At 47.7% G+C, this 24,685-nt stretch overlaps 1 protein-coding gene across 6 annotated transcripts; it reads right to left on the bottom strand.

Annotated features, from left to right (window-relative positions):
- Positions 1–4,492: 4,492 nt before the first annotated feature.
- Positions 4,493–22,853, bottom strand: ACCS (1-aminocyclopropane-1-carboxylate synthase homolog (inactive)). Of its 6 annotated transcripts, none has more exons than XM_063711081.1 (15): positions 22,084–22,853; positions 20,869–21,156; positions 17,345–17,404; positions 15,138–15,208; positions 13,976–14,045; positions 13,103–13,169; positions 11,318–11,415; positions 10,771–10,848; positions 9,910–10,010; positions 9,086–9,175; positions 7,639–7,684; positions 7,498–7,525; positions 5,404–5,546; positions 5,152–5,305; positions 4,493–5,034 (listed from the first exon to the last, which is right to left on the bottom strand). In XM_063711081.1, the coding sequence occupies exons 2-15, from the start codon at positions 21,154–21,156 to the stop codon at positions 4,937–4,939; spliced, it is 1,392 nt and encodes a 463-aa protein (XP_063567151.1). In that variant the 5' UTR covers positions 22,084–22,853; the 3' UTR covers positions 4,493–4,936. The 6 variants fall into 6 exon arrangements, with proteins under 6 accessions (XP_063567151.1, XP_004051023.1, XP_018893218.3 ...); XM_004050975.4 differs by having other exon boundaries at positions 7,384–7,525; positions 22,084–22,560; XM_019037673.3 differs by lacking the exon at positions 5,152–5,305 and having other exon boundaries at positions 7,384–7,525; positions 22,084–22,674.
- Positions 22,854–24,685: the final 1,832 nt, after the last annotated feature.

Genomic DNA, 24,685 nt, shown 5'->3' with positions numbered 1-24,685 from the left:
TAGCCTATCAAATGCTATGATATGAATGAGCCATAAGGACATTATGTGAAGTGAAATACGCTATTCACAGAAGGACCAATATTGTGTGACTCCACTTACAGGAGGTTTAGTCATATTCATAGAAACAAAAGGTAGAATAGTGGTTACCAAGAGCTGAGAGGAAGCGTGCAGGAAGAGTGGTTTAACTGGTGTAGAGATTCAGTTTTGCAGGACGAAAAACTCCTGGAGATCTGTTTAACCACAATGGGAACGTACTTAACATTACTGAAGTGTACACTTAAAAATGGTTAAAATGGTAAATGTTACATGGTTTTTGTACCAGAACAGAAGAAAATGTAGACTACAATGAGATGCTTCCTTTTTTTTTTCTTTTTTTTTTTTTAGACAGAGACTTGCTCTGTCACCCAGGCTGGAATGCAGTGGCGCAATCCCGGTTCACTGCAACCTCCGCCTCCTGGGTTCAAGTGATTCTCCTGCCTCAGCCTCCTGAGTAGCTAGGATTACAGGTGCCTGCCACCACACCCAGCTAATTTTTGTAATTTTAATAGAGATGGGGTTTCACCATGTTGGCCAGGCTGGTCTCGAGCTCCTGACCTCAGGTGATCCACTCACCGCAGCCTCCCAAAGTGCTGGGATTACAGACATGAGCCACCATGCCCAGCCTACAGTGAGATACTTCTACATACCTTTTTTACCTGATAATACCTAAAAGTTGGCAAGGATGAGGAGCTAATAGAATTTTTATACACTTCTGTACATCGGTAGAATCATATTAGGAAACTGGCAGTGTTTACTAAAGCTGAGCTTACCCCATTATCTAGCAGGTACATATTGAAAGGAAATGTGTATGTATGTGTCCCAAAAAGTCATATTCAAGAATGTTCACAGCAGCATTATTCATAATAGTGAAAAGCTATACACCATGGAAATTCTACTTAAAAACATAACCAGGACAGCAATATCTGCCTTGTGATGAAGTCAGGATTAAATGAGAGTGCAAAAGGAAAGCCCACGTAGTCATTTACAGTAAGAAAGACCCCCTCTCTCCCCACCACATACACTGAAAACAAGTAACAATGCTGAAACACAATGTTCAGGCCAGGCGCGACGGCTCAGCCTGTACTCCCAGCACTTTGGTAAGCCGAGGCAAGGGGATCATCTGAGGTCAGCAGTTCATGACCAGCCTGACCAACATGGTGAAACCCTGTCTCTACTAAAAATACAAAAAAAAAAAAAAAATAGTGGATCATGAGGTCAGGAGATCAAGACCATCATGGCTAACATGGTGAAACCCCATCTCTACTAAAAAAAAATACAAAAAATTAGCCAGGTGTGGTGGCAGGAGCCTGTAGTCCCAGCTACTCGGGGGGCTGAGGCAGGAGAATGGCGTGAACCTGGGAGGCGGAGCTTGCAGTGAGCCAAGATCCCACCACAGCACTCCAGCCTGGGCAACAGAGCGAGACTCTGTCTAAAAAAAAAAAAAAAATTAGCCAGATGTGGTGGCGGGCACCTGTAGTCCCAGCTACTTGGGAGGCTGAGGATGGAGACTCACTTGAACCCAGGAGACAGAGGTTGCAGTAAGCCAGGATTACACCATTGCACTCCAGCCTGAACAGCAAGAGCAAAATTCCATCTCAAAAAAAACAAAACAAAACACAATTTTCATGAGCACATGCATTAGCTGGAACAAAACAAAGGAATGATCAGGCATGGGACTGAGTGACAACTATGATGCTGGCTTTCATCTTGAGGCATTTGCCAAAACAATGATCTCGAGCTTCTATTTTCCCAATCTCCTGGAGGCTTACCAGAGATGAGAAATCTAATAGGAAATTCTTCTCCAATAAAGCCAGGACTCCAAAAAGCTAACTCCACAAAATAAGGCTAAACCAGCTTCACATCCTTTCCTCCCTCTTCAGAAGACTGCAAGGAAAGCTGTCTCAAACCTTGGTGTTAAAGGAGGGAAGTTAACCTGAGAAGTTGTAACCAAAAGCTGGCTCTTGCCAGACTAGATTTCCAGGCCAAATTCACAGCAGCTGATGGCAACAACAACAATAAAAAATCTAAATATTTAGTTTGAAGACTGGCATTGCCTCTAGTTGCCTGGAAGAAATAAACACACAAAAACTCTCTTGAGGAATCTGTCTTTATCTAAGACTTCAAAGAATTCCAACAAATAAATTTCCCCCAAAAATGTACAGCTCACCATAAAAAATCACTAAACTTACAAAGAATCAAGGCATGAGACAGAATAGCAGAAACAAACCAGCAAAGATTTCAGACACTGGAATACTGGAAATAGATACATACAATAATACATACATAGAAAGATGCATAGAGGTATATAAAAATAATTGGCCGGGTACGGTGGTTCCCACCTGTAATCCCAGCACTTTCAGATTCTGAGGCAAGTGGACCACTTAAGGCCAGGAGTTTGAGACCAGCCTGGCCAACATGGCAAAACCTCATCTCTACTAAAAATGCCAAAAATTAGCCAGGTGTGGTGGTGCACACCTGTAATCCTACCTACTTTAGAGGCTGAGGCAGGAGAATCGCTTGAACCTGGGAGACAGAGGTCGTACTGAGCTGAGATCATGCCACTGCACTTCAGCATTCCAGCCTGGGCAACAGAGTGAGACTCTGTCTCAAAAAATAAAATTATTATTATTATTATGCTTATTATGTCTTAAAAAATGAAAAACAAGCTTGAGGTATAAAGAATAACTTTAAGAACTTCTACTAATAAAAATATATTTGCTTAAATTTAAAACTCAAATAGATTAAAGCAGATTACATCCAGCTAAAGAAAGAATTATTAAACTGAAAAATAGACCAAAACAAATTACCCTGAATGTAGCACAGAAAGATGAGAAAGAAAATATGAAAAAGAGATTAGGAGACATGAAGACAGAGCAAGTTGATCTATATCATACATTTAATAGGAATTCCAGAGGGAGAGAAGAGGGAGAATGAGGCAGAAGAAATATTTGATGAGAACTTTCCAGAGCTGCTGAAAGAATCCACAGATGCAAGAATCCCAATACCCAAAATAAGATCAGTAAAAAGAAACCATCGAGATATATAATAGTAACACTGTATAACATCAATGATCAGAGTATGTCTTAAAGGCATTGAGACAGAGGAAACAGATCACCTTTGAAGAAGCCACAGACTGACAGCTGACTACTTGACAGGGACAATGGAAGTCAGAAAATAACTATTAACCTGGAATCCTATACCCAGTGAAATTCTTTCAAAAATAGAGCAGGCCAGGTGAGGTAGCTCATGCCCGTAATCCCAGCACTTTGGGAGGCCAAGTCAGGTGGATCACTTGAGGTCAGGAGTTCGAGACCAGCCTGGCCAACATGGTGAAACCCTGTCTCTACTAAAAATGCAAATCAGCTAGGTGTGGTGGCGCATGCCTGTAATTCCAGCTACTTGGGAGGCTGAGGCACGAGAATCACTTGAACATGCGAGGCGGAGGTTGCAGTGAACAAAGATCACACCATTGCACTCCAGCCTGAGCAACAGAGTGAGACTCTGTCTCAAATAAATTAAAATAAAATAAAATAAAATAAATACAGCAAAATACAGACAAGCAGAAACTGAGGGTTTATCATCAGCAGACCCTCACCAAAGGACACTGAAGTGCTATACTCCAGGCAAAAGAAAAGTGATCTCAAAAAGAAGTCTTGGGCCAGGTGTAGTGGCTCACGCCTGTAATTCCAACACTTCAGGAGGCCAAGGCGGGCAGATCACCTGAGGTCAGGAGTTCGAGACCAGCCTGGCCAACATGGCAAAATCCCATCTCTACTAAAAATACAAAAATCAGCTGGGTATGGTGGCGGGCACCTGTAATCCCAGCTACTCGGGAGGCAGAGGCAGGAGAATCACTTGAACCTAGGAGGTGGAGGTTGCAGTGAGCCGAGATTGCACCACTGCTCCAGCCTGCGCGACAAAGTGAGACTCCATCTCAAAAAAAAACAGAGAAAGAAGGAAAGCATCGGCTTCCAAGCAGAAGTGTCAGCACCTGGGAAGGCTCCTCAGCACACAGCTTTAGATCTGACACACCTGGTCAGATCTAGAAGCTCATTTAGCCTCTGAATTAACGCACCCCTGAAAATGGGGTAGGCGGCCCTCATCTGCATCCTTACAGTAGAAAAGCCAGCCTTGGTTAGCTTGGCCTCATAGCAGCCTCAGTTCAGGGTTCCAGCCCCAAATCTTCCCCCAACAACCATCACTAGGTCACTCTGCTTTGGGGACATCAGTGAAGGCAGCTCTTTCAAAGGGAGAGGGAGAAGAAGCTTCCTGGAGATTGAGGGACCAGTTCAGCTCCCATAAAGATGCCTCTCCTGACTTCCACCATAGAGTCCTGTTCACCTTGTCCCAATCAGAAGACGGTCCCACAATCCCAGTGTGCTGTTGAGCCCAACTGTCTTAAGTGTGGGGAGAACAATGTGTACAAACAACATTCAATCCATTCTCCTCAGAGTTTGGAAGTTATCACTTTTTTTATTTTTCTACAAACTCTCCTGTATGTGCTGTTCCTTTAACTCGTTTCCTTGGTGACAAAGAAAGAGGAATGATGGTGATATCAGAAAGAAGGTACAAGTTGTTTGTTTTCTTTTCACATCCTCAGGGGGGCTGAGGCTCTGGTTAGAAGCAGTCATGACTCCTCCATTCTAAATAACTCACAATGGAGACATATGGACTCTCCTAGTTTTGTTTAATAGGAGAGAGGGAGGGCCCAGGCTGAACCACAGCTTAAGGAGTTTCCCACTGCTACAGCGAAAGACAAGAAACAGTTCTTCAGGCACAAAGCCAAGTTAGATACCTTCCTGGCAAATGGCACATCCACAGTCAGTCTTCTGCAGCCCCGGAATGCCCCAGGTCCACAGTGGCTGCTGGGCCCTCTGGCCACGAGACAATGACCAGCTCACCTGCGTTGGTCACTTGGCTCCTGGCTCTGAGAGGGACGGGGGTCTTCTGCCACTTGGGATTTGCCTGCAAGCACCTGCCGGACCCTCTGCATCCCTGGGAAGGGGAAGTGAGGGGCCAGTTGGCACTGATGGCCAGGTGGGTGGGGACAAACAAGCGGAGGCCACAGTGAAGGCTGCAGTTAGGACTGGGCTGGAAAGGCAGGCTGCTCACCCAGGCAAAGCCGGTGGGCCTGGTCTGAGAAGACAAAGCGAAACCAACCAGGCTCTTTACACTCGAAGGCCTTGCCAAAGGACAGCAGCACCTTGTTGTCCAAAAAGCAGCGCCAAAGCAGCATTTCCTCCTCAAAGGTGCCCTTGGGCAGGTACTGAGAGGGTGGAAGGGGCTCAGGACATAGCTGAGACCCCTCACCTGCTGGAGGGAGACCTGAAACTCCCTCTCAGCCCGCACCTCCACCAGCATTACCTTTCTCAAGTCAACCCAGATGAAGAAGCCAGCCCCACGACTCAAGAAGGGGATCCCCAACGCCCTGAGCTCTTCTGAGACATAGGTGTGGGCAGCCTTGAGCCGGGCATGGTTTTCCGGCAGGTACACCTGGTTGATCCAGTCTGTTTGGGTGAAAGAGAGGCCAGAGGATTAATATCCCATCAACCCTCTACTTGGTCCCACTAGTCTAAATGCTGTAAAGAAAAAGGCCACAAGCTGCCAGGATGCTGTTGACTCCCTCCTCTAGCTGGCTGCTGTGGTGGGAAGGATTATGAAGGGGAGGTCAAGAAGGGATGGAAATTCAGTGTTCAATGTAAAGCACCTTAAACCCAGACACTCAGCCCTGACAGCTCCAGGTCCCACACCCCCTCAGTGCAAAGTCCCCCAGGATAAAGAATCAAACCCAATGTTTATCTAGTCCTAAAGTTCCAGAGTGATGCTCTGTAGTCCCACAGACCAAGGTTCAGATCCCAGTGTGGCCAATGACAAGGGGTGGGTCCTTGGGCAACTTCACCTCTCTGATCCTCATTGTTTGTACTGACTTTTTGTCGCTGTCATACAGTTCTATGAATTCTAATACATGTGTACATTTATGTAACCACCACCATAGTCAGGATGCTGAACAGTTCCACCATCCTAAAGAACACCCTGATGCTGTTTATAGTCACATCAGCCCCTTCTCTGCAAGCACAAATCTGTTCTCCATCACTACAGTTTTGCCTTTTCCAGAATGTCATCCAATTGGAATTATACAGCATGTAATCTTTTGAGGCTAGCTGCTTTCACTCAGCAGGATTCCTTTGAAATTATCCCATACTGCCACGGATTTTATTGCAGAGTAGTGTTCCATTGAGTGGATGGGCCACGGTTTGTGCATCCACCCATCTGTGGAAGGACATTTGGGTTGTTTCCAGTTATGGGTGATTATGAATAAAGCAGCAGTTATGGGTGATGATGAATAAAGCAGAGGTTTTTGGGTGACCATCAAGGTCAATATCTAGGAGTAGGATTGTTGAATCACTTGGCAAGTGTATGTTTAACTTTATAAGAAACTGCTGAATTCTTTTCCAAAGTGGCTGAACTACTTACACTCCTACCAGCAGTGTATGAGACTTCCAGCTGCTCCTTATCTTTGTCAACACTTGATGTTGTCACTATTTTTAAAACTTTTAGCTACTATAGTGAGTGGGGTAGTATCTGGTCCTCATTTTCCTCATCTGTAAAATAATAAGGAAAATATAAGAATTCTTGCTTCCTAGGATTCTGGAGTGAATGAGATGATACAGCAGGTGCATTTGCTAGGCTCAGTAAATGGCGGCATTTAAAGGTAACCTTTGCTATTTAAACTCACTATTTGAATCTAGGAACAGAATAGATTCACAGCAAGAGAGATACTTCCTTTAAAACAATTTTCCTTAGAAGCTTCTGCTGTTTTTTGTTGTTGTTAAAGACAGGGTCTTACTCTGTCACCCGAGCTGGAGTGTAGTGGTATGATGAAGGCTCACTGTAGCCTCAACCTCACAGGTTCAAGTGATCCTCCCACCTCAGCCTCCCAAAGTGCTGAAATTACAGGCATGAACCTCCATGCTCGACCCTGCTCTGTTTTTTAGGTGCTCACAGCTAATCATAATGAATTCACATTAATCAAGTGCCTATTATATGCCAGGCACTATTCTAATTGAATTACAAATCATACTAACCTGTTACAGGACAGGTACCATTATGATCCCTGCTTTACAGATGAGGAAACTGAGGCTCATACAGATAAAGAGGTGAAGCAAAGTGCCATATGGCCAGGAAGTGGCCAAATAGGGTATGGACCCAGTCGGGGCTCAGAGCTGGCACTCTTAAACATTACCCTAAATTATTCTCATAGGAGAAGTATCTATGATTCCTGGCTGTTCCCAGGCTGCCTCCAACCCTCCTCCCATTTTCAGGTCACCAGGCCCAGGCAGTCACCACGGTCCCGGAGCAGCTGTGCCATCTGGTACTGGACCAAGCCACTGAGGCCGTGGTAGCGGCAGAGGGAAGCCACGGCAGTGGCCACATCCCGGTTTTCTGTGTACAGCGTACCAAAGCGGAGCCCAGACATCCCGAAGTCCTGCAGGAAGAAGCACCCTAAGCGGTGGCCAGCCCTCCATGGAGGAAGCTGGTTCCACCCATCTCTCTGCCCTCCCACCCTTCTGACACCCCCAAGGCCAGCCAGGAACTCACCTTGCTGGTTGCCCACATCACATGGGTCCTCTGGGGGTCAGGCAGCCTGCAGAGAGCACAGCATGGGAACAGAGGCAACACAGAACTATGGAAACCCACATGTGTTTGGTTGAACAAATGAAGAGATGGGTGGTTGAATCTAGTTTTGGTTCCGGGACAAGCCCTGGTTTCATGTCTTTGAACCGCCCATTCCCATGCATCCTTTAGAGCAGGGGTTAGCAAATGACAGCCCGCGGGCCAAACATAGCCTGCTGCCTGTTTCTTGTAAATAAAGTTTAATGAGAACACAGCCATGATCTAGAGCCTAGCTCAAATGTCACTCATCAAAGAGACTTTCCCTAACCACTCCCCCTGGGACCAGGCCAATCAGGTACCCTAAACTGATCCTCTCACAGCTCCCTGGACTCTCCCTTTTAGCATTCATGATGGCCATAATCCAATGGCTGGATGTGCATTTAGCCGCTAAAATGGTTTTTCTGGCTAGAAATTAAAGTTCTACACAGGAAGGGTCTATGTCTTTCTTGTTCACTGTTGTATCTCCAGCACTTAGCACAGTGCCTGCCACGAAATCGATGCTCAATAATTTTTTTTTTTTAATGACTAACCAAGGATCGTGGACAATCACTTTTTTCTGTGCCTCAGTTTCCTAATCCAAAAAATAGATGAGAGTCACAATCCATGCTCCATCAACTCCTCAAGGCTTTGTGAGGACAAGAAGAGAAGGCTAATGGAAAGGACTTGGCTGGGCTGAAGGTTCTGAACAAACAGCTGGAACTGTTAGAACCCCTGAAGGTGAGATTCACAGACTGCACACATGATCTGGTCCCCACTTTCTTTTTCTTTCCCGTAGAAACAGAGTCTCACTATGTTGCCCAGGATGGTCTCAAACTCCTGGGCTCATGCAATCCTCCCACCTTGGCCTCCCAAAGTGCTGGGATTACAGGCATGGGCCAGTGTGCCTTGAGGATGATCTGCTCCAAGTGTTCCCAAAGGTATTTTGGCCACAAATGCTTTGCTTACAGTAAACCTAATGAAAAAGCCCAACATTTAAATATCCAGAGGTGTTTGGCACACTCTGTGTGTAAGGGGCTCCAGAGGTGCTGAGTGAATGAGAGCATGAATGAGTAAATGAATGAATGAATAAAACTGGAGCGACTCTGGAGGTAAAGGAAACAGCAAAGAGGCCAATTTGCCATCCACTCAGCCCTAACTTAAGGGATCCTGAGGCCTCTTCTTGGAGTTCTCAGAAATTCCACAGAATAACTTGAAAATCACTAATCTAGCCCAACCCTCCCTGCTTCTCATTAGATCTGAGGACCAGTGGGACCAGCTGGGTGGAAATGGAATTGCTCCGGGCAGGCCATGCCCTGTGGGCTGAGCCAGAAAGTGGCCAGAGCTCCGTGGGATAATAGGGGCTGGGGGAGTTAGCTGTGTCAGGGAGCCTCACCTTTCCAGGCTTAGGACACTGCGGTACCCAACAGACTTCTCAAACACGGACAGCATGTAGACCTCATCCACAATCACATGCAGCCTGTGCCTGGAGTGAGGCAGGGGTGGGGAGGAGAGACTTAGTGTGTAGGGCAAATGCGTCCCACAGGGTGGGGAGGCAATACATCAGAAATCCAGAGGGGCCGGGGTCTAGCCCAGGGTTACCAAACTTGTTTTTCCAAGAACACCATTTTTTCTTCTGTTTTTTTCAAACAGAAAGCCACACATACAGAGCAGGGGACAGAGGAGCTTTTGAAGCACTGCAGGGGAGAAAAGGAGCTCCCGGGCACCTCCATGGAGGGGCAGGGTCATGCACAAGGGCTCGAGTCGGAGAGACCCAGGTTCAAGTCTGCCTCCACCCCTCACTTGACCACTCTAAGGCTCAGTGAGCTGGATGTGATAACAGCATCAGTAGGGTTGTTGTGAGGATTGTTGTGAGGATTGTATGAGGGTTGTTGTGAGGATTGTATGAGGCACATAAAGGGTTGTTGTGAGGATTGTATGATAGCGTTGTTGTGAGGATTGTATGAGGCACATAAAGTGTTTAGCATGGTGCCTGGCCCCTAGAGTGTGCGATAATTGATAGCTATTGTTATAAAGAGTGAAAGATAAAGAGGAATGGGCATCCCACAAATCCCTGCTTCCCCGCTCCACTGCCAAGGAAGGGCCCAAGCAAGTAGCAGCCCACAGTGGGGTGAAGAGAGTAGAAAAACCTGCACCAAACCCGCATTGGAACCCCAGGCTGCCCAGACGCTCTGTCGGGGCCAGTGTGGGGTGCCTCACCTCTTGGCAAATACCAGGTACTCCTGTAGCTCTTCAGGGGAGTATACATCACCCAGAGGGTTCTGGGGGCTGATGAGGATGAGGCCTTTGACCTTCACACCCTGAAACCATCCGTTAGAGCAGGTGACCCTCAGCTCTTCTCCAAGGCCAGAGCCACACATTCAAAGGGGGCTGATCGCTGGAAGGCTCCCAGGGAGATTTGAGGGGGACATGTTCATAACACAACATGAAGCAAACACGAGGAACACAGAATTACATCTGCAGCATCAGATAAAGGCAGAGGAAAAGGCCCAGAGAAAAAATATACCCAAATGCCAGTAGGTTACCTTTGTTGGTAGAATTTTGGGTTGGCCTTTTGCACTTTCAAAATTCCTACAGTGAGTATGTATAGCTTTCATGACAGAAGTAAAAACAATTAAGTAGATTTTTGAAAAGTAGGCTGGAAAGGAACCACTGGAATACTGGTCTCTGCTCTTCTTTGGGAGTCCTCAGGTCCCCCCACAGTGAGCAAGATTGCCCCCTCAAACTACCAGGGAGACTTGTTAAACCACAGACTCCTATACTCCATACTTGACCCACTGAATCATAATCAGATGGATCAGGGATGGGGGTATCTTTAGTGATGCTCGCTGGTTGATTCTCTGTGAACTGAGGTCTGAGAGTCTGTTTTGAAAGGGAAGACCCTCCCTGGGCAGGGTTCTGCCTGACTCCCAGAATAATTCTGTGCTACCACCCTACCTGTCTGTCCCCATCACCGGGTATCAACCCTACTCCCGGGAGGAGATCAGTCACAAGAAGAGGGGTCCAGGCCCTGCTCAGACCCACCCACACCCAGCCTCAGGTTTGATTTGATCCCCAGACCTCAGAGTGAGCTTCTCTCAGGGCCATCTCCAGCTTCTCCACTGTGAGCTGGAAGGGGCGTGTGTCTAGCCCAGTGACCTGGAAAAAGACCCATCAGAGCCACCAGCCACATTCAGTGACCACTGCCCCCCCAAAATACACATGAACTCTCAGGCCTCTCCTCCCCTGTAATCCCCAGCCTCCTCAGAAGAGTCTCTGGAAAAGCAGGTGGGGTCCCTCCCTCTTACTGCCATCCACCCCTAACCCATCACATCAGGGACCCCCTCATCACTCTTGGGTGTCATGCTTAGGTCTACCCTGCTCTGTTCCTACCTCGCTGTTTCTGGGTCTGGCTCTTGGCTTCTACATCAACCCCAGGGATCTCAGAGACTGGAACTTTGGAGCCACTGGGGAACCCAGGCACAGGCAGCCATGTGGCAACAGAAGGCTCCATTCCCTACTCATCACAACCCCAGAGCCCTCAGCATGGACCACCCTCAAATTCAGACTCAGGAAACTCTTGACCACAGGCAGGCCCAGGTTCCCCCTGGGAAGTCAAGACTCTTACCTCACTGTCCAGGTAGACATAGGCCAGCCGGATGTTGCCATAGAGACACACGTGCTGTGTGATAGCGCCATAGTAAGGGGTGGGGATCAGGAAAGCCTCTGGGGGCAGGAGTGGGCGAGGGCCTGTCACTTTCTGGCCAGAACACCCCAGACCCTCTGTCCACTGTCCCCAGTCCCTCTCCAAGCCTTTAACTTCCTTGGGGACCGTTTGGGGCATGCTTGCACTCTTAACTCCCAAAACACTTTGGAAAGCTTGGATCCACTGAGATCAGCCCCTGATATGGTTTGGCTGTGTCCCCACCCAAATCTCATCTTGAATTATAGCTCCCATAATTCCCCTGTGTCATAGGAGGGATCTGGAGGGAAGTAATTGAGTAACGGGGGCAGGTCTTTCCTGTGCTGTTCTGGTGATAGGGAATTAAGTCTCACGAGATCTGACGGTTTTACAGAGGGGAGTTCCCCTACACAACCTCTCTGGCCTGCTGCCATGTAAGATGTGACTTTGCTCCTCATTCACCTTCCACCATGATTGTGAGGCCTCCCCAGCCATGTGGAACTGTGAATCCATTAAACCTCTTTCCTTTATAAATTACCCAGTCTCAGGTATGTCTTTATTAGCACATAAGAACAGACTAATACAGCCCCCTTTCTAATTATTAACAGCTAACATTTGCTAAGCATTTACGACGTGATGGGAAATGCACTGAACATTTGTTTCTATTTTATCTCATTTGCTCCTGACAATTAGTCTCTGAAGGAGGTACTATTTATTATATCCTAACTTTATAGATGGGGAAACTGAAGCTTAGAGGGTTCCTGTTATTGATTGTTCTGGAACCGGCAGGAAATTCCCTATTATATCCTTACAATGAATCTCTCTTTCATGGTTCAAATACTGGTTACTACCTCTCTCTGTGTGACTTTGACAAGTTAACCTCCTGTGTCTTAGTCTCCTCATATGTAAAATAGAGATAACCATAGAACTGACCTTATTGAAGTATTGTGAGGATTAAATGAAATACTCTGCATAAAGCCTTAGGCTAATCCCTGGAACACAGTACGTGGTCAATAAATGTTACTAATATTCTCATTATTAATTAAGTTACCATGAATGGGTCTCTTTTCCTTGCAACCAATAACCCCCGACCACAACTGATTCTTAAAACAACAGGCTCTTGCAGCAGGCAATGCTGGCTGGCTGCCCACTCAACAGCCATTCCAATTTCCTTCCAATGCTAAGAGAGCACTAGTTTTTTCAGGTATGACCAGCAAGATGTCTAAGGAAGGTGGGCCTTCCCCTGTCCCTGGGGGACAAACCACATCTGGTTTAAGGCAACCTTGGTTTTCTTAGTCCCCTTTGCCAGAGACCATTTTAGAAACAGGCATATGAGTCAATTCTGGTCAGGAAGATAGAAGGGGGCTTCTTCTGGGAAACAGCATCCCCATCCCCATCTCCTGATAAAAAAGAGACAGGCACGGCACGACCACATCCCTTTCTTCCTGCTCTAAGACACACTGTCACGTGAGGACGCGACAGCCACCTTATTAGCATGAAGCAGCCAAGGTCATGGCAGAGAGAAAGCCCAGGACCCTGACATCAAATTAACCTCCCCTGGAACTGCTGACCCCCGGGTGCTTTGTCAAGCCACTTATTCAAGCCCCCTGCAGTCTAGTATATTCTATTGTGCCCGAAAGCATACTATTGCAGCCCTTGAGGCCAGGCAACTGGGAACCCTGCAAGCACAATGAGGCTCACAGTGCGGGGCAGGCCACAGAGCTCACTTACCCCCGGCCTCACACAGCACCGTGGCCAGAGCAGAGAAGAGCGAGGCACCACCATTCAGGACAACCACCTAAGGGCGACATATCCAAGGGATGAAGATGAACCAGTTCCAGGAGTGTGCACGGACCCGCAGCCTCCCAGGACAGCACAGAGTCAGCGCCAGGCCCTGCCTTGGTGCCACCTGAGGCTCTGTCACAACAAAGCCACTAGACTGACAGCCAAGCTCATCCATGTGGACCCTGCTCCAGATCATCTGAGCCAGGAAGAGGGGGCTGGTCATTTAGAGGGTCTCGCCTGAAGGTGTGGAGGCAGAAGGCCCACAGAACCACATGGGGTGGAAATTATACCCAAACTCTAAACATCGAGGAGGGAGAAGGTATTCCTAATTCTACTCTGAAACAAGTCAAAACTATGTGAAGGGCAGATCTCAACCCCAGCTTACCCTCAGGCCAGCCAAAAGATGGGGAATGGAGGCCAGGCTCAGTGGCTCAGGCCTGTAATCCCAGCACTTTGGGAGGTCAAGGCGGGCAGATCACCTGAGGTCAGTAGTTCGAGACCAGCCTGACCAACATGGTAAAACCCCATCTCTACTAAAAATACAAAAATTAGCCGGGCGTGGTGGTGCATGCCTGTAATCCCACCTACTCGGGAGGCTGAGGCAGGAGAATCACTTAAACACAAGAGGCAGAGGATGCAGTGAGCCAAGATGGCACCATTACATTCTAGTCTGGGCGACAGAGCAAGAGTCTGTCTGAAAAAACAAAAAAAAAAAGGAAGGAAGGAGAGAAAGAGAAAGAGAGAGAGAGAGAGAAAGAAAGAAAGAGATGGAGAGGGGAGGCAGGAGAACAGGAAGGAGCAGTGGAGGGGGCTACTCACATTCTCTGGTCTGAGGGGTACTGGGCTCTTGCAGTAGAAAGACAGGAACTTGGCCACTTCCTCCCGGAGGCTGAAGATAAGACAAAAAGACAGTGCTTGCCAGATGGTCCCCAACCCACGGTGCATCCCGAAGCTCCTCTGGTGAATCCTCAGGCAGCTGCCATCACTCTTCCCTAATTTCCCATGATGGGGTGTGGGTGTATGTGTCTCCACTCCTTAGCACCCACCTTCCCCTCCCCAGTACCCACACGCATTGCAGAGGACACCCCACCCCATCTAATCAGGAGACTTCAGGGATTATCAAAAGTAACACCCTCCATGGAGATCTAGCTAATTATACTGATAAACATTATTACTACAACAACAACTATTAACACCATTATTGTCGCTCATATTTTTTGAGCATTTACCTTATATAAATGTTATTTAGAAAATTTTTACTTACTCTTCATAATAACCCTATGATGTGGCTACTACTATCATTATTATTATTATTCCCATTGTACAGGCAAAGAAACAAAAACTAAGATTTAAAGGAATTAAGTCACTTGCTGGTAAGAGGCAAAGTCCACACTCAAGCCCAGTGGTCTGACTCCAGGGACCACCACCCTGATTACTACACTAGAAGAACACGTGCTTTACGATCAGTCTTGGGATCAAGTCCTGCTCAGCCGCTGAGCCCTTAGAACAGTGTCCACAAGCAAGTGTTCAATAAGCACAAGCTATTAGTGTTATTTACCACCTCCCCTCTTAGCATTAGGAAAAGGCCCCAGCCAGCTCCCCGAACAGCAATTCTGGCTTCTCTAAAGCTACCATCAGAGTAAGGACAAAGACTCCTCACCTGAAGGCCCTCCCCATGCTTTAAACCCAGGTTCCCAGAAACCAGACTAGAGAGCTCCTGTGCTGAGGTGGGACTGGCAGGAGACCCCACAGTCGCCAGGTCTCCAGGACTAGGCCCTCAGCCTGCCACTACTGATGTCCGGGGCCAGGTCATTCTTCATTGTGGGGGCTGTCCTGTACATTGTAGAACTTTAGCAGCAGCCCTGACCTCTACACACTAAATGCCAGGAGCACTGACTTCCCAGTTATAACAACCAAAAATGTCTCCCAACATTGCCACCCATCCCCAGGGGGACAAACTCACCCTATGGCAACTACTTACAACAGATGTCCCCTCCAGTCAGCATACTGCAGCAGGGATGGCTCCACCCTCTGCATGTCGCTCTGACTCAGCTGGGGACAGAGAGGGAAGAGCACGGCTGAGGGCCAGCACTGCTACCCGCATCCACAGCACAGGGCAGGTAAAGCTGAACGCTTGTTCTGCTCATCAGAGAAACTGCGAGAGGGGCAGAGAGTGACAGCTTTCTCATACCCATGTTGCAGGTGAGGAAACTGAGGTCCAAAAAAGTGAGGTCACTCAGCCAAGGTCACAGAGCTAGCAAGTGGCAGAGCTGAGACAAAAACCCAAAATTTTGGACTCCTAGTCTGGCATTCTTTATACAACACTGCCACCTAAAAAAATTGGAGGGGTGGGTTTGCAAAAGTAGTAACGGAAGAGCACACGGATCAGCATCTCCATGGGGTGATAGAAGATACTGAGAGCTAGAACCTCAGTCTTGGCTCCAACTTCTAGAGGGACTTAGGCCACTGTCTTCCTGCAAGCTCAGCTCAACCTCACACTTTAAAAAACATAGCAGTTTCTAGACCACTCACTCCATGACCAGTGCTAGGTTAGAAACTCCTAGTATTGTAGGTCCTTTGTCAAAGAAGGGCCAATGCAGGGGCCTTACGCACTGGGGCCAAAAGGAAGAAAGGGAATCAGCCACTTCTACGTAACTGGGTCCAGCCTTTGCCCTCTCTCCCTTCCTTAGAGCCACACTGTCCAACATGGTAGCCACTGGCCACATGTGGCTAATGAGCATTTGAAATGTGGTTCATCTGAATTACGACACACTGGATTTTGAAAACTTGGTAGGAAAAAAGTAGGTAAAATATATCATTAATAATTTTTGTACTGATGACATGCTAAAATGGTCATATTTTGAATATATTGGGCTAAATAAAATGTATTATTAAAATTAGTTTTTACCTGGCTTCTTTTTATTTTTTCTAATAGAAAATTTAAATTGATATATGTGGCTCACCTTTTATTTCAGTGCTTAGCTGCCTTAGAAGGAGGAGCTGGCTTTAGGTAAAACAGGCCTTTAAAATCTATTCCCTGGCCGGGTGCAGTGGCTCACGCCTGTAATCCTAGCACTTTGGGAGGCCAAGGCAGGCGAATCACAAGGTCAGGAGTTCAAGACCAGCCTGGCCAAAATTGTGAAACCCTGTCTCTACTAAAAACACAAAAATTAGCCGGGCATGGTGGTGTGTGCCTGTAATCCCAGCTACTCAGGAGGCTGTGGCAGGAAAATTGCTTGAACCCGGGAGGAGGGGGTTGTAGTGAGCTGAGATCACACCACTACACTCCAGCCTGGGCAACAGAGTGAGACTCCATCTCAAATAAATAAATAAATAAATAAATAAATAAATAAATCTATTCCCTATAACCCCTTCCCCTTGGGGTTGAGATTTCTCACCTTTGGAAATATGTTCCTTTGGGTTAAGGATTGCTGTCTCTACAAACCCAAACTCTGCCACTGCCGCCTTGGGAGACACATTTACTAGGCATTGTCAGTGGTTGCTAAGATGGCTTACCACAGCTCAAGAAATCGGATTATAAAATTTTCAGAAATGTTACAAGCTGTGTTAAAAACAGCCACTTTTAAAAAGCAAATTAATATAAACTGACAATGAAATACATTATCTTACAAACAAAGGTGATAAGCACTCAAACGTCACTGCTTCCTGATTTGCTAATACCTTTTACTATCTATGCTTTTGAGGTCAGTTCTGTCTACATGTCTGTATGGTGAAAATATTACGTAAGTGTGCCTGTGCAGCTCTCTTCCAACTCTGCCTGCAGTGATGTCACATAAGGAGCTTGAAATCAGCCATGGTGGGAGTATTTACACTACGGAAATTGGCAAAACTACACATCAGGGCTTTTTTTGTCCCCCTGAAGAGCTAATTGCTAAATACCTACACCACAAAGCACTGAGTGTTTCCCTCTGAGATCAGGGGACCCAACACAGCAGGAGGGACTGAGTGAAATAAGAGTCTACAGAGATGAAGAAATAGGACTAGAGTGGGGACGAAACTCACCTAAGATCACACAGAAAACTGTCCCAAGGTAGGCCTGGAACCCGGGTCTCCTGATTCCCAGGCCAGGGCCACTGAGCCAAGCAGCAGGCTCCTGTTGGGAAAGCGTTCCAGGGAAGACAGCTCCTCGGAGCTGGTGATGCCCCCCAGAGGGGCCCTAGGACTTACCCGCCAGGACAGCAGGTCAAAGCAGAGTTTGTTCTCACTGGTGCCCAAGTTAATGATGCCCTGGAGATGAGAGGTACAGAGGCAGAGTTAGCATGGCAGGGGGGTGCCAGTGAAAGGCCCCAGGAGCCCATGGAGGCAGCAAAGCAAAGTGGGAGCTCTCTACAACCCCACCCTTTCAACCACCCCTCCTTGCCTTTGCTCAAGGTGTGCCTTCTGCTCAGCTGCCTGATCCCATCTTCCCATTTCTAAAGCTCTGTCCAAATGCCATGTCCTCCAGGAAGTCCCCCCTATAACCCCACCTGGAAGGGATATATTCTTCTGGATCCCATAGCTCTTGATCTGTCCCCTTTAGAGAACTGGTCAGTTTCCACCCCAGGTCACAGGGACTGAGGTACACACCATATCTCCCCTACTGAGGGTAAGCTCCCTGAAGGACAGATGTGTGCTGAAGACACCACTGTTTCTCTCGAGGGGTTTAGTGGGACTCAATACACATTTACAGAATGAAAGAACAGAGATGGTATATTGGCAGTCTGGAAGGAACAGAAGCAAAGGTGGATGTAGATCAAGAAGAGGTTCCTTTGCCAGTGCAAATACTCCCCCAGGAGACCCTGCAACATCACACAATACCTTGATCCCCACCCCACAGGCGTTTATTGTCATAGGATAGGCAGGCAGGCATAACCCAAGCTCTCCCTTACAGAGTCCCCAGGGAGACTCGGTGCAGGCCTCACACACAGCTAACTGCTGACCCCTGAGTTACTGCAGGGGGAGTGAAGGAAGGAAGATGAAAAAGTAAAACCTGAATGAACTCAGGCTATGACAAAATAAAAGGCAGTGCTCCTTCACGACCTGGGAAGCAAGCTGGGAAGCTCCTCGAAACAGAGCCAATCTGTCCACACACCCTGGCAGCTCTACCTTCAAAACACATGCACAGTCCAACCATGTCTCACCCTCCACTGCTGGGACCCTGGTATGAGCCACCATCATTTCTTGTCTATATTATTACAACAGCTTCCCTCCCCTCTCTCTGTGTACTGTCTCACCTGCCAAATCAAATCTCCATACAGCAGTCCAAGACATCTTTCAAAACCCAAATTCAGACCACACTGCTCCTCCTTTGAATACCTCCTATTCCACTTTGTCCAAAATCAGAAGGCTCACCAGGTCCTCTGGGGCCCTACAGGATCTATCACCTCCACCACCCCATCACCTTTCTGACCCCATCGCCTGCCCATCTTGTTTTTGGCTTTATTCCAGCTCCAGTAGCCCCTCTGCTGTCCCTTGAACTCATCAAGCATGATCTAACCCTGGAGCCTTTGCACTGGCTGTTTCCTCTGCTGGGAATGCTCTTCCCCTAGATAACTGCATGGCTTACTCCCTGTGATGCGCAGCCTGTAAGGTCCCTGCCTACTGGTATTCACACCCCTTGAGTATGGGCTGGGCGTAGCAACGTGCTTCTAATTAACAGAATAGGCAGATGTGATGGGATGTCACTTCCGAAGTTAGGTTATAAAGAGTCTGTGGCTTCCATCTTGGGTACCATGACCCAAGTGATTCTCTCTTGAATCACTTGCCCTGAGAGAAGCCAGCTACCATGCCATGAGGCAATTCTGTGAAGAAGCCCATGTGGAGAAGGACTGAAGCCTGCCAATAAGCATAAGAGTGTCATTGGAAGTAGAGCCTCCCACCCAATCCCTTGGCCCCAAGTCATCCTTTCAGATGAGACCACAGCCCCAGCTTCATGGCACCTTCACAAAAGATCTTGAGGCTGGGCATGGTGGTGTGGCCTGGCACAGTGGCTTGGCCGGGCGCGGTGGCTCATGCCTGTAATCCCAGCACTTTGGGAGGCAGAGGCAGGTGGATCACCTGAGGTCAGGAGTTTGAGACCAGCCAGGCCAACATGGCAAAACCCTGTCTCTACTAAAAATACAAAAATTAGCTGGGCATAGTGGCACACATCTGTAATCCCAGCTACTCAGGAAGCTGAGGCAGAATCGCTTGAACCCGGGAGGCAGAGGTTGCAGTGATCCGAGATCGTGCCACTGCACTCCATGGGTGTCACAGCGAGACTCCGTCACAAAAAAAAAAAGAAAAAGAAAAAGGAAAAAACAGATCTTGAGCCTGAGGCATCCACCAGGATTCCTGAACTCCAAAAATTGTGAACTGTTGTTTTAACTTGCTAGATTTGAGGTCATTTGTTATGCAACAATAGATAACTAATACAATCCCTCACTTTTTCCAGGTTTCTGCTCAAATGTTCATCTTATTAAAATAGCCTTCTGTGACCTCCTTCTACTAAACAGCAACATCCCCAGCCCACCCATCATTCTCTGTCTTCTTTAACCTGGTTTATTTTTCTCTATAGTACTTACCCCCATATAGTATATATATATTTTCTCTGTTCATTCACTGTCTCCCTAACTAGAATATGAGCTCTATGAGGATAAGAACTTTGTTTCTGTTCACCTCTACATGGTAGATGCTCAACAAATAAAGATTATTAAAGGGTTATTTGTAACAGCTTTCTGACTTCTGAAGGCATTATGAGAATAGCTTATATTTGGGACAGAAAATAATAATGGCAGCTATCATTTATTGGGTAGCACTGTGCTAAAAACTTCATATACTTGCTCTCATTTAATCTTGCCTCTTCTACACAACAGGTATTATTATCCCATTTGATTTTATTTTTGTTTGTTTGTTGTTATTTTGAGATAGGTAGCACTGTGCTAAAAACTTCATATACTTGCTCTCATTTAATCTTGCCTCTTCTACACAACAGGTATTATTATCCCATTTGATTTTATTTTTGTTTGTTTGTTGTTATTTTGAGATAGGGTCTCACGCCGTTGCCCAGGCTAGAATGCAGCGGCAAGATCTTGGCTCACTATAGTCTCAACCTCCCAGGTTCAAGCAATCCTTCCACCTCAGCCTCCCCAGTAGCTGGGACCACAAGAGCACGCCACCACACCCTGCTAATTTTTTTTTATTTTTACTTTTTTGTAGTGATGGGGTCTTGCTATGTTGCCCAGGCTGGTCTCAAACTCCTGGCCTCAAGTGTTCCCTCTGCCTCAGCCTCCCAAAGTGCTGGGATTACAGGCATGAACCACCATGCTTGGCCTTATTATCTCATTTTAGAGATAACTTAAGATTCAAGGAAGTTAAGTAACTAGCTCAGCAACACACAACCTATAAGTAAAACAGTTGCGACCTGAACCTTAGTTCTGCCCTAGCTCTAAAGTTGGATAGTCGACAGGTCGTGGGTCAGAATCCATAGAACATCATATGGTTCTTGAATTCCTCCCTCAGAAATCAAGGTCCCCTATATTCTAAATGGACCATTTCCTGATCCAGGCAGTACACTGGGGCCTCTCTAAGCTACATCAGAAGCCCTCTTGGAGGTCAGAGTACCATAACTCCAACCTCATAAGAGCAGGCTGGATGCTGCCTTATTGGTCAAGGTAGGGTACCCCACCCTGCAGTTCTCTCTTGGGTCCCAGTGGGAGGGGAGCTTCACTCACACTGGGGTTCTTGTCCTCATCATACTCATCCATGTGGTAGGTCCTGTAGCCCTCCTCAGCTGAATCCCAGAACCATTTAATCATTCTTCCTCTAGAGGACAGGTAGGAGGTATCAGAGGAGATCATGGCAGGATCACCCACTCCACGGAGCTCTGGTAGCTTCTGGTCCAGTTTTCTGGAGCACTCTCCTTCCAGATCTTCCCCATGGCTACTGCCCAGGTCCTGCATGCAGGCGGGGCCCAGACAGGTGGTGCGAGCCCTGAAGTCCTTCTGAGGAAGGGTGAACATCTGCAAAAAGACAAAATGCACAGGCCTGCTCAAGGGATTTCCATAGCACCAAGCATCAGAAAGGAGTTGGAGTCATGGGAGTCCCCTTTCTCTTATCTGCCCCTTCCTTTAGGTTTATGCACTCATCACTTCCTGTGTCCCTTAGCTGTAACCATATGTGCAATGACTTCAACAAGAAAAATCTGTTAAGGACCTAGTACGTGCCAGGGACTGCACTTGCCACATTGACGTGACTTTAATGTATTGCTGCTTTAGCGTGTTCTACTTCTGCAAAAGTTTTTCACTCTCCAGCCTAAGGGGTCATCAACATTCTTTTTCCATCCTTGCTCACCTCAATTACCAAATGCCAGGTTAAAATTTCCTGAGTTAAAGCAGAGCATTGCCTGGGAGTCCTGGGGGTCTTGTGGTGTAAAGGGTAGGATGAGATTATGTGGTGTTCTGAGGCAGATGGCGGGTGGGAACTGAGGGAAGGGAGGAATGGGAACCTCCACAAGTGCAGGCACCCCAGGCAGAGCTCCAGGGCCTGCCTCTTCAGTCCTGAAGAAACGAGGTGTGGACACCAAGGAGAGGGTGGTCTACTCCTGCCCGCGGGTGTGAACTCCTTCACTTCTCTAAGCCAGTTTAGTTTCCTCATCTGCACAGTGGATATAACAGTAACCACCTCGGGGTGGCCGTGAAGACATAAATATATATGTTAGTGACAATAAAGTACTTAGAACAAATCCTGGCTGATGACCAAAGTTCAATAAAATATGAGTCATTATAGCGTAACTCCTTGCCAATTTTCCCAGTCCCGATGCACAACACAAGCTCTGATAACACTGGGCGCACCAGAAACTCAGTGGGTACCCGCAGTTAAAATTTTCCTCCGCAAAGTCTTCTCAGGGGTACTCTTTAAATTGGCTGGGCTCTCCCAAGAGCGCTCACCTCCAGCTCTCCCGACAGCCCAGGTCCGAGGAAGGGCAGCACAGTGGGCGGAAGCCAGGGTGGGAGTAAAGCCTGGGGTCGCGGGCGGCGGGGTTCGAGCCTCCAGGCGTCCAGCGGGACGGCGGCGAATCCACAGCCAGATACCCGCACCCGATGAGGCCTTGGAATCCCGCAAGTGGGGCGGCTACCGCGCACAAAGAACCGAAACGGCCTTCTACAGGGCGGAGGACGTCTCGCGAGAGACGGCTCCAGATTTCCAGGCAGAGGAAGTGTGATCGGCGCCAAGGGATTCGAGATGGAAGGGCAGAGGCTTTTGCAAAGTGCACAGAGGGAGGCCTGAACAGCTTCCTCCTCTGCAAAGTAGTGGATCCCACCTACTTGGCGGAGCTGGAGGAGGCGGTGCTGGCACTCGGTGGGCGCCCATCACGTGTAGGTTTCCTCCGCCCGGAAACGCCCTGCGGCGACTTACGCGCGGGTGAGGACAGCGCCGCCCTGCGCTCAGCGCGCCCGGTCTAGGAGACTGAGGGCGGTCCGCCCCAGGCTGGGCTTCCAGGCCTGTTCAGGGCGCAGTTCGTCCCCTCGCCACTCAGGCGGGGCGGTCTCGGTGGGGACTACGCTTTAAGGGTGGCACACGAGGTAGCACCGCGGGACCAGGAAAAGGGAAAGGGGCGTAATGCCGTTTCCCACCTCCACTCTGGGTGGCCTGCGCGTGCTGGGCCGCCGCCGGGCCGGGTCTGCCACCTCCTTCTGCCTCCTGGCCTTGGTTCTCCAGTTTTCGAAGGAGGTTAGAGCCACAGAAATTTCTTGCCAAAGTATGCTTGGCTGCGGCCCACACAAAGGGCTTTTTAGATTCGGGTGTGAGCATCCTTATGGCCTTTCATCGCAGTTTGTCATTTCTGCCCCTTTCATTTGTAGGGGATTTTCTGTAGCCCTCATAGGCTCTTAGTTGGGGGAGACTCCTCTTACAAAAGACAAATTAACAAGAGAAAAACAGACAGAAATTTACTGACATGTATATTTCATTTATACATGAGAAATCCGGAGGGAATGAGTGGTTCTGGAAGAGGTGACTTTGAATTCCAGTTTTTATAGCATCTTCAACAAAGAACAGTAATTTTTTTAAGTTACAAAACAAAGAAATAGGACTTTGAGTCTCTCCAGGAGGCAACTTGTGAGAAGGCAAAAAAAAAAAAAAAAAAAAAAAAAAAAGACAAAGGCCAGTTAGTCAAGCTTGTTAATGTAAATTCCTCTGGTACCATCTACAGGCCATAGGGGTCTAAAGTTGTCTTTGTTCTCCTAGGTAGACAGAGGGACAGGATACCTTTTGTCTTTGTAAACCTATGTCCTACTTTTAGGCAAATAGGGCCAGGGTAGAGAGCTTTCCTGAATGTGCTGCTGCTTGTCTTTAGCACAATCCTTCATGTTTTGGGGAGGCATGTCCTGGTCTCCCACATGTGCCTGCAATATCTGTTGAACTCTGGCTAGGCGTGGTGGCCCACGCCTGTAATGCCAACACTTTGAGAGGACAAGGTGGGAGCATCCCTTGAACCCAGGAGTTTGAAACCAGCCTGGGCAACATAGAGAGACCGGGTCTCTACCAAAAAAAGGTTTTTATGTTTTTTTGTTTTTTTGAGACGGAGTCTCGCTCTGTCATCCAGGCTGGAGTGCAGTGGCACAATCTCTGCTCACTGCAACCTCCGCCTCCCGGGTTCAAGCAATTCTTCTGTCTCAGCCTCCCCAGTAGCTGGGACTACAGGCGCGCACCACCACGCCTGGCTAATTTTTGTATTTTTAGTAGAGACGGAGTTTCACCATATTGTCCCGACTGGTCTTGAACTCCTGACCTCGTGATCCGCCCGCCTCGGCCTCCCAAGTGCTGGGATGGCAGGCGTGAGCCACTGCACTCAGCCAAAATGTTTTTGTAAATTAGCCAGACTTGATGACATGTGCCTGTGGTTTCAGCTACTTGGGAGGCTGAGGTGGGAGGATCACTTGAGCCCAGAAGGTAGAGGCTGCAGTAAATATGATCGTGCCACTGCACTCCCACCTGGGTGTTTGCAAGACTCTGTCTAAAAAAAAAAAAAAAATACACACACACACACACACACATATAATTTCAAAAGTATTTTTCAAACTCTGCCCTAAGCTCTACATATTCTGGCAATGGGTACAGTGGGCACCCAGGTCCCAGGTAGAGCTGCAATCTCTGAGGTGCCTTGAATGGGAAAGTCTTCTTTCCCCATGAAAGGAAATAAGCAGAATCTCTCAATACAGGTATGGCTGGGAAGACATGGCTGTCTTCTGGCCATTCCACTTCTTGTCTTCACTTTTACCTTGCGCTAGCTAACACTGTGACCTTGAGTAACTCTCATGACTTTTTTGGCCTTTACTGTTTTCTTCTGTAAGATAAGGAAGCCATTATTTTCCTCTATTTAAATCTTAATTCTATGTAATTCACATCTCAGTGAATGCCTGTTATGTGCCAGGTCTCTGTAAAATGCGAGGATACGGTGATGAGCAAGACCAACCAAAGCCTGCATGATTGATTGGGAAGGCCGACTTACAATGTGGGGACTATTTTAAAAAGACTATTTACTGGGTA

The sequence above is a fragment of the Gorilla gorilla genome, chromosome 9, assembly GCF_029281585.2.
Source record: "Gorilla gorilla gorilla isolate KB3781 chromosome 9, NHGRI_mGorGor1-v2.1_pri, whole genome shotgun sequence".
Classification (NCBI taxonomy): Eukaryota; Metazoa; Chordata; class Mammalia; order Primates; family Hominidae; genus Gorilla; species Gorilla gorilla.
This window is presented reverse-complemented; position numbering and strand designations above follow the sequence as displayed.

Coding starts and splice junctions, on each gene's coding strand:
- ACCS (XM_004050975.4), bottom strand. CDS start 21,156: ATGTTCACCCTTCCTCAGAAGGACTTCAGGGCTCGCACCACCTGTCTG. Junction 17,405..20,868: donor ATGAGGACAAGAACCCCAGT/GTGAGTGAAGCT, acceptor TCTCATCTCCAG/GGCATCATTAACTTGGGCAC. Junction 14,046..15,137: donor GACTGGAGGGGACATCTGTT/GTAAGTAGTTGC, acceptor TCTTATCTTCAG/CCTCCGGGAGGAAGTGGCCA.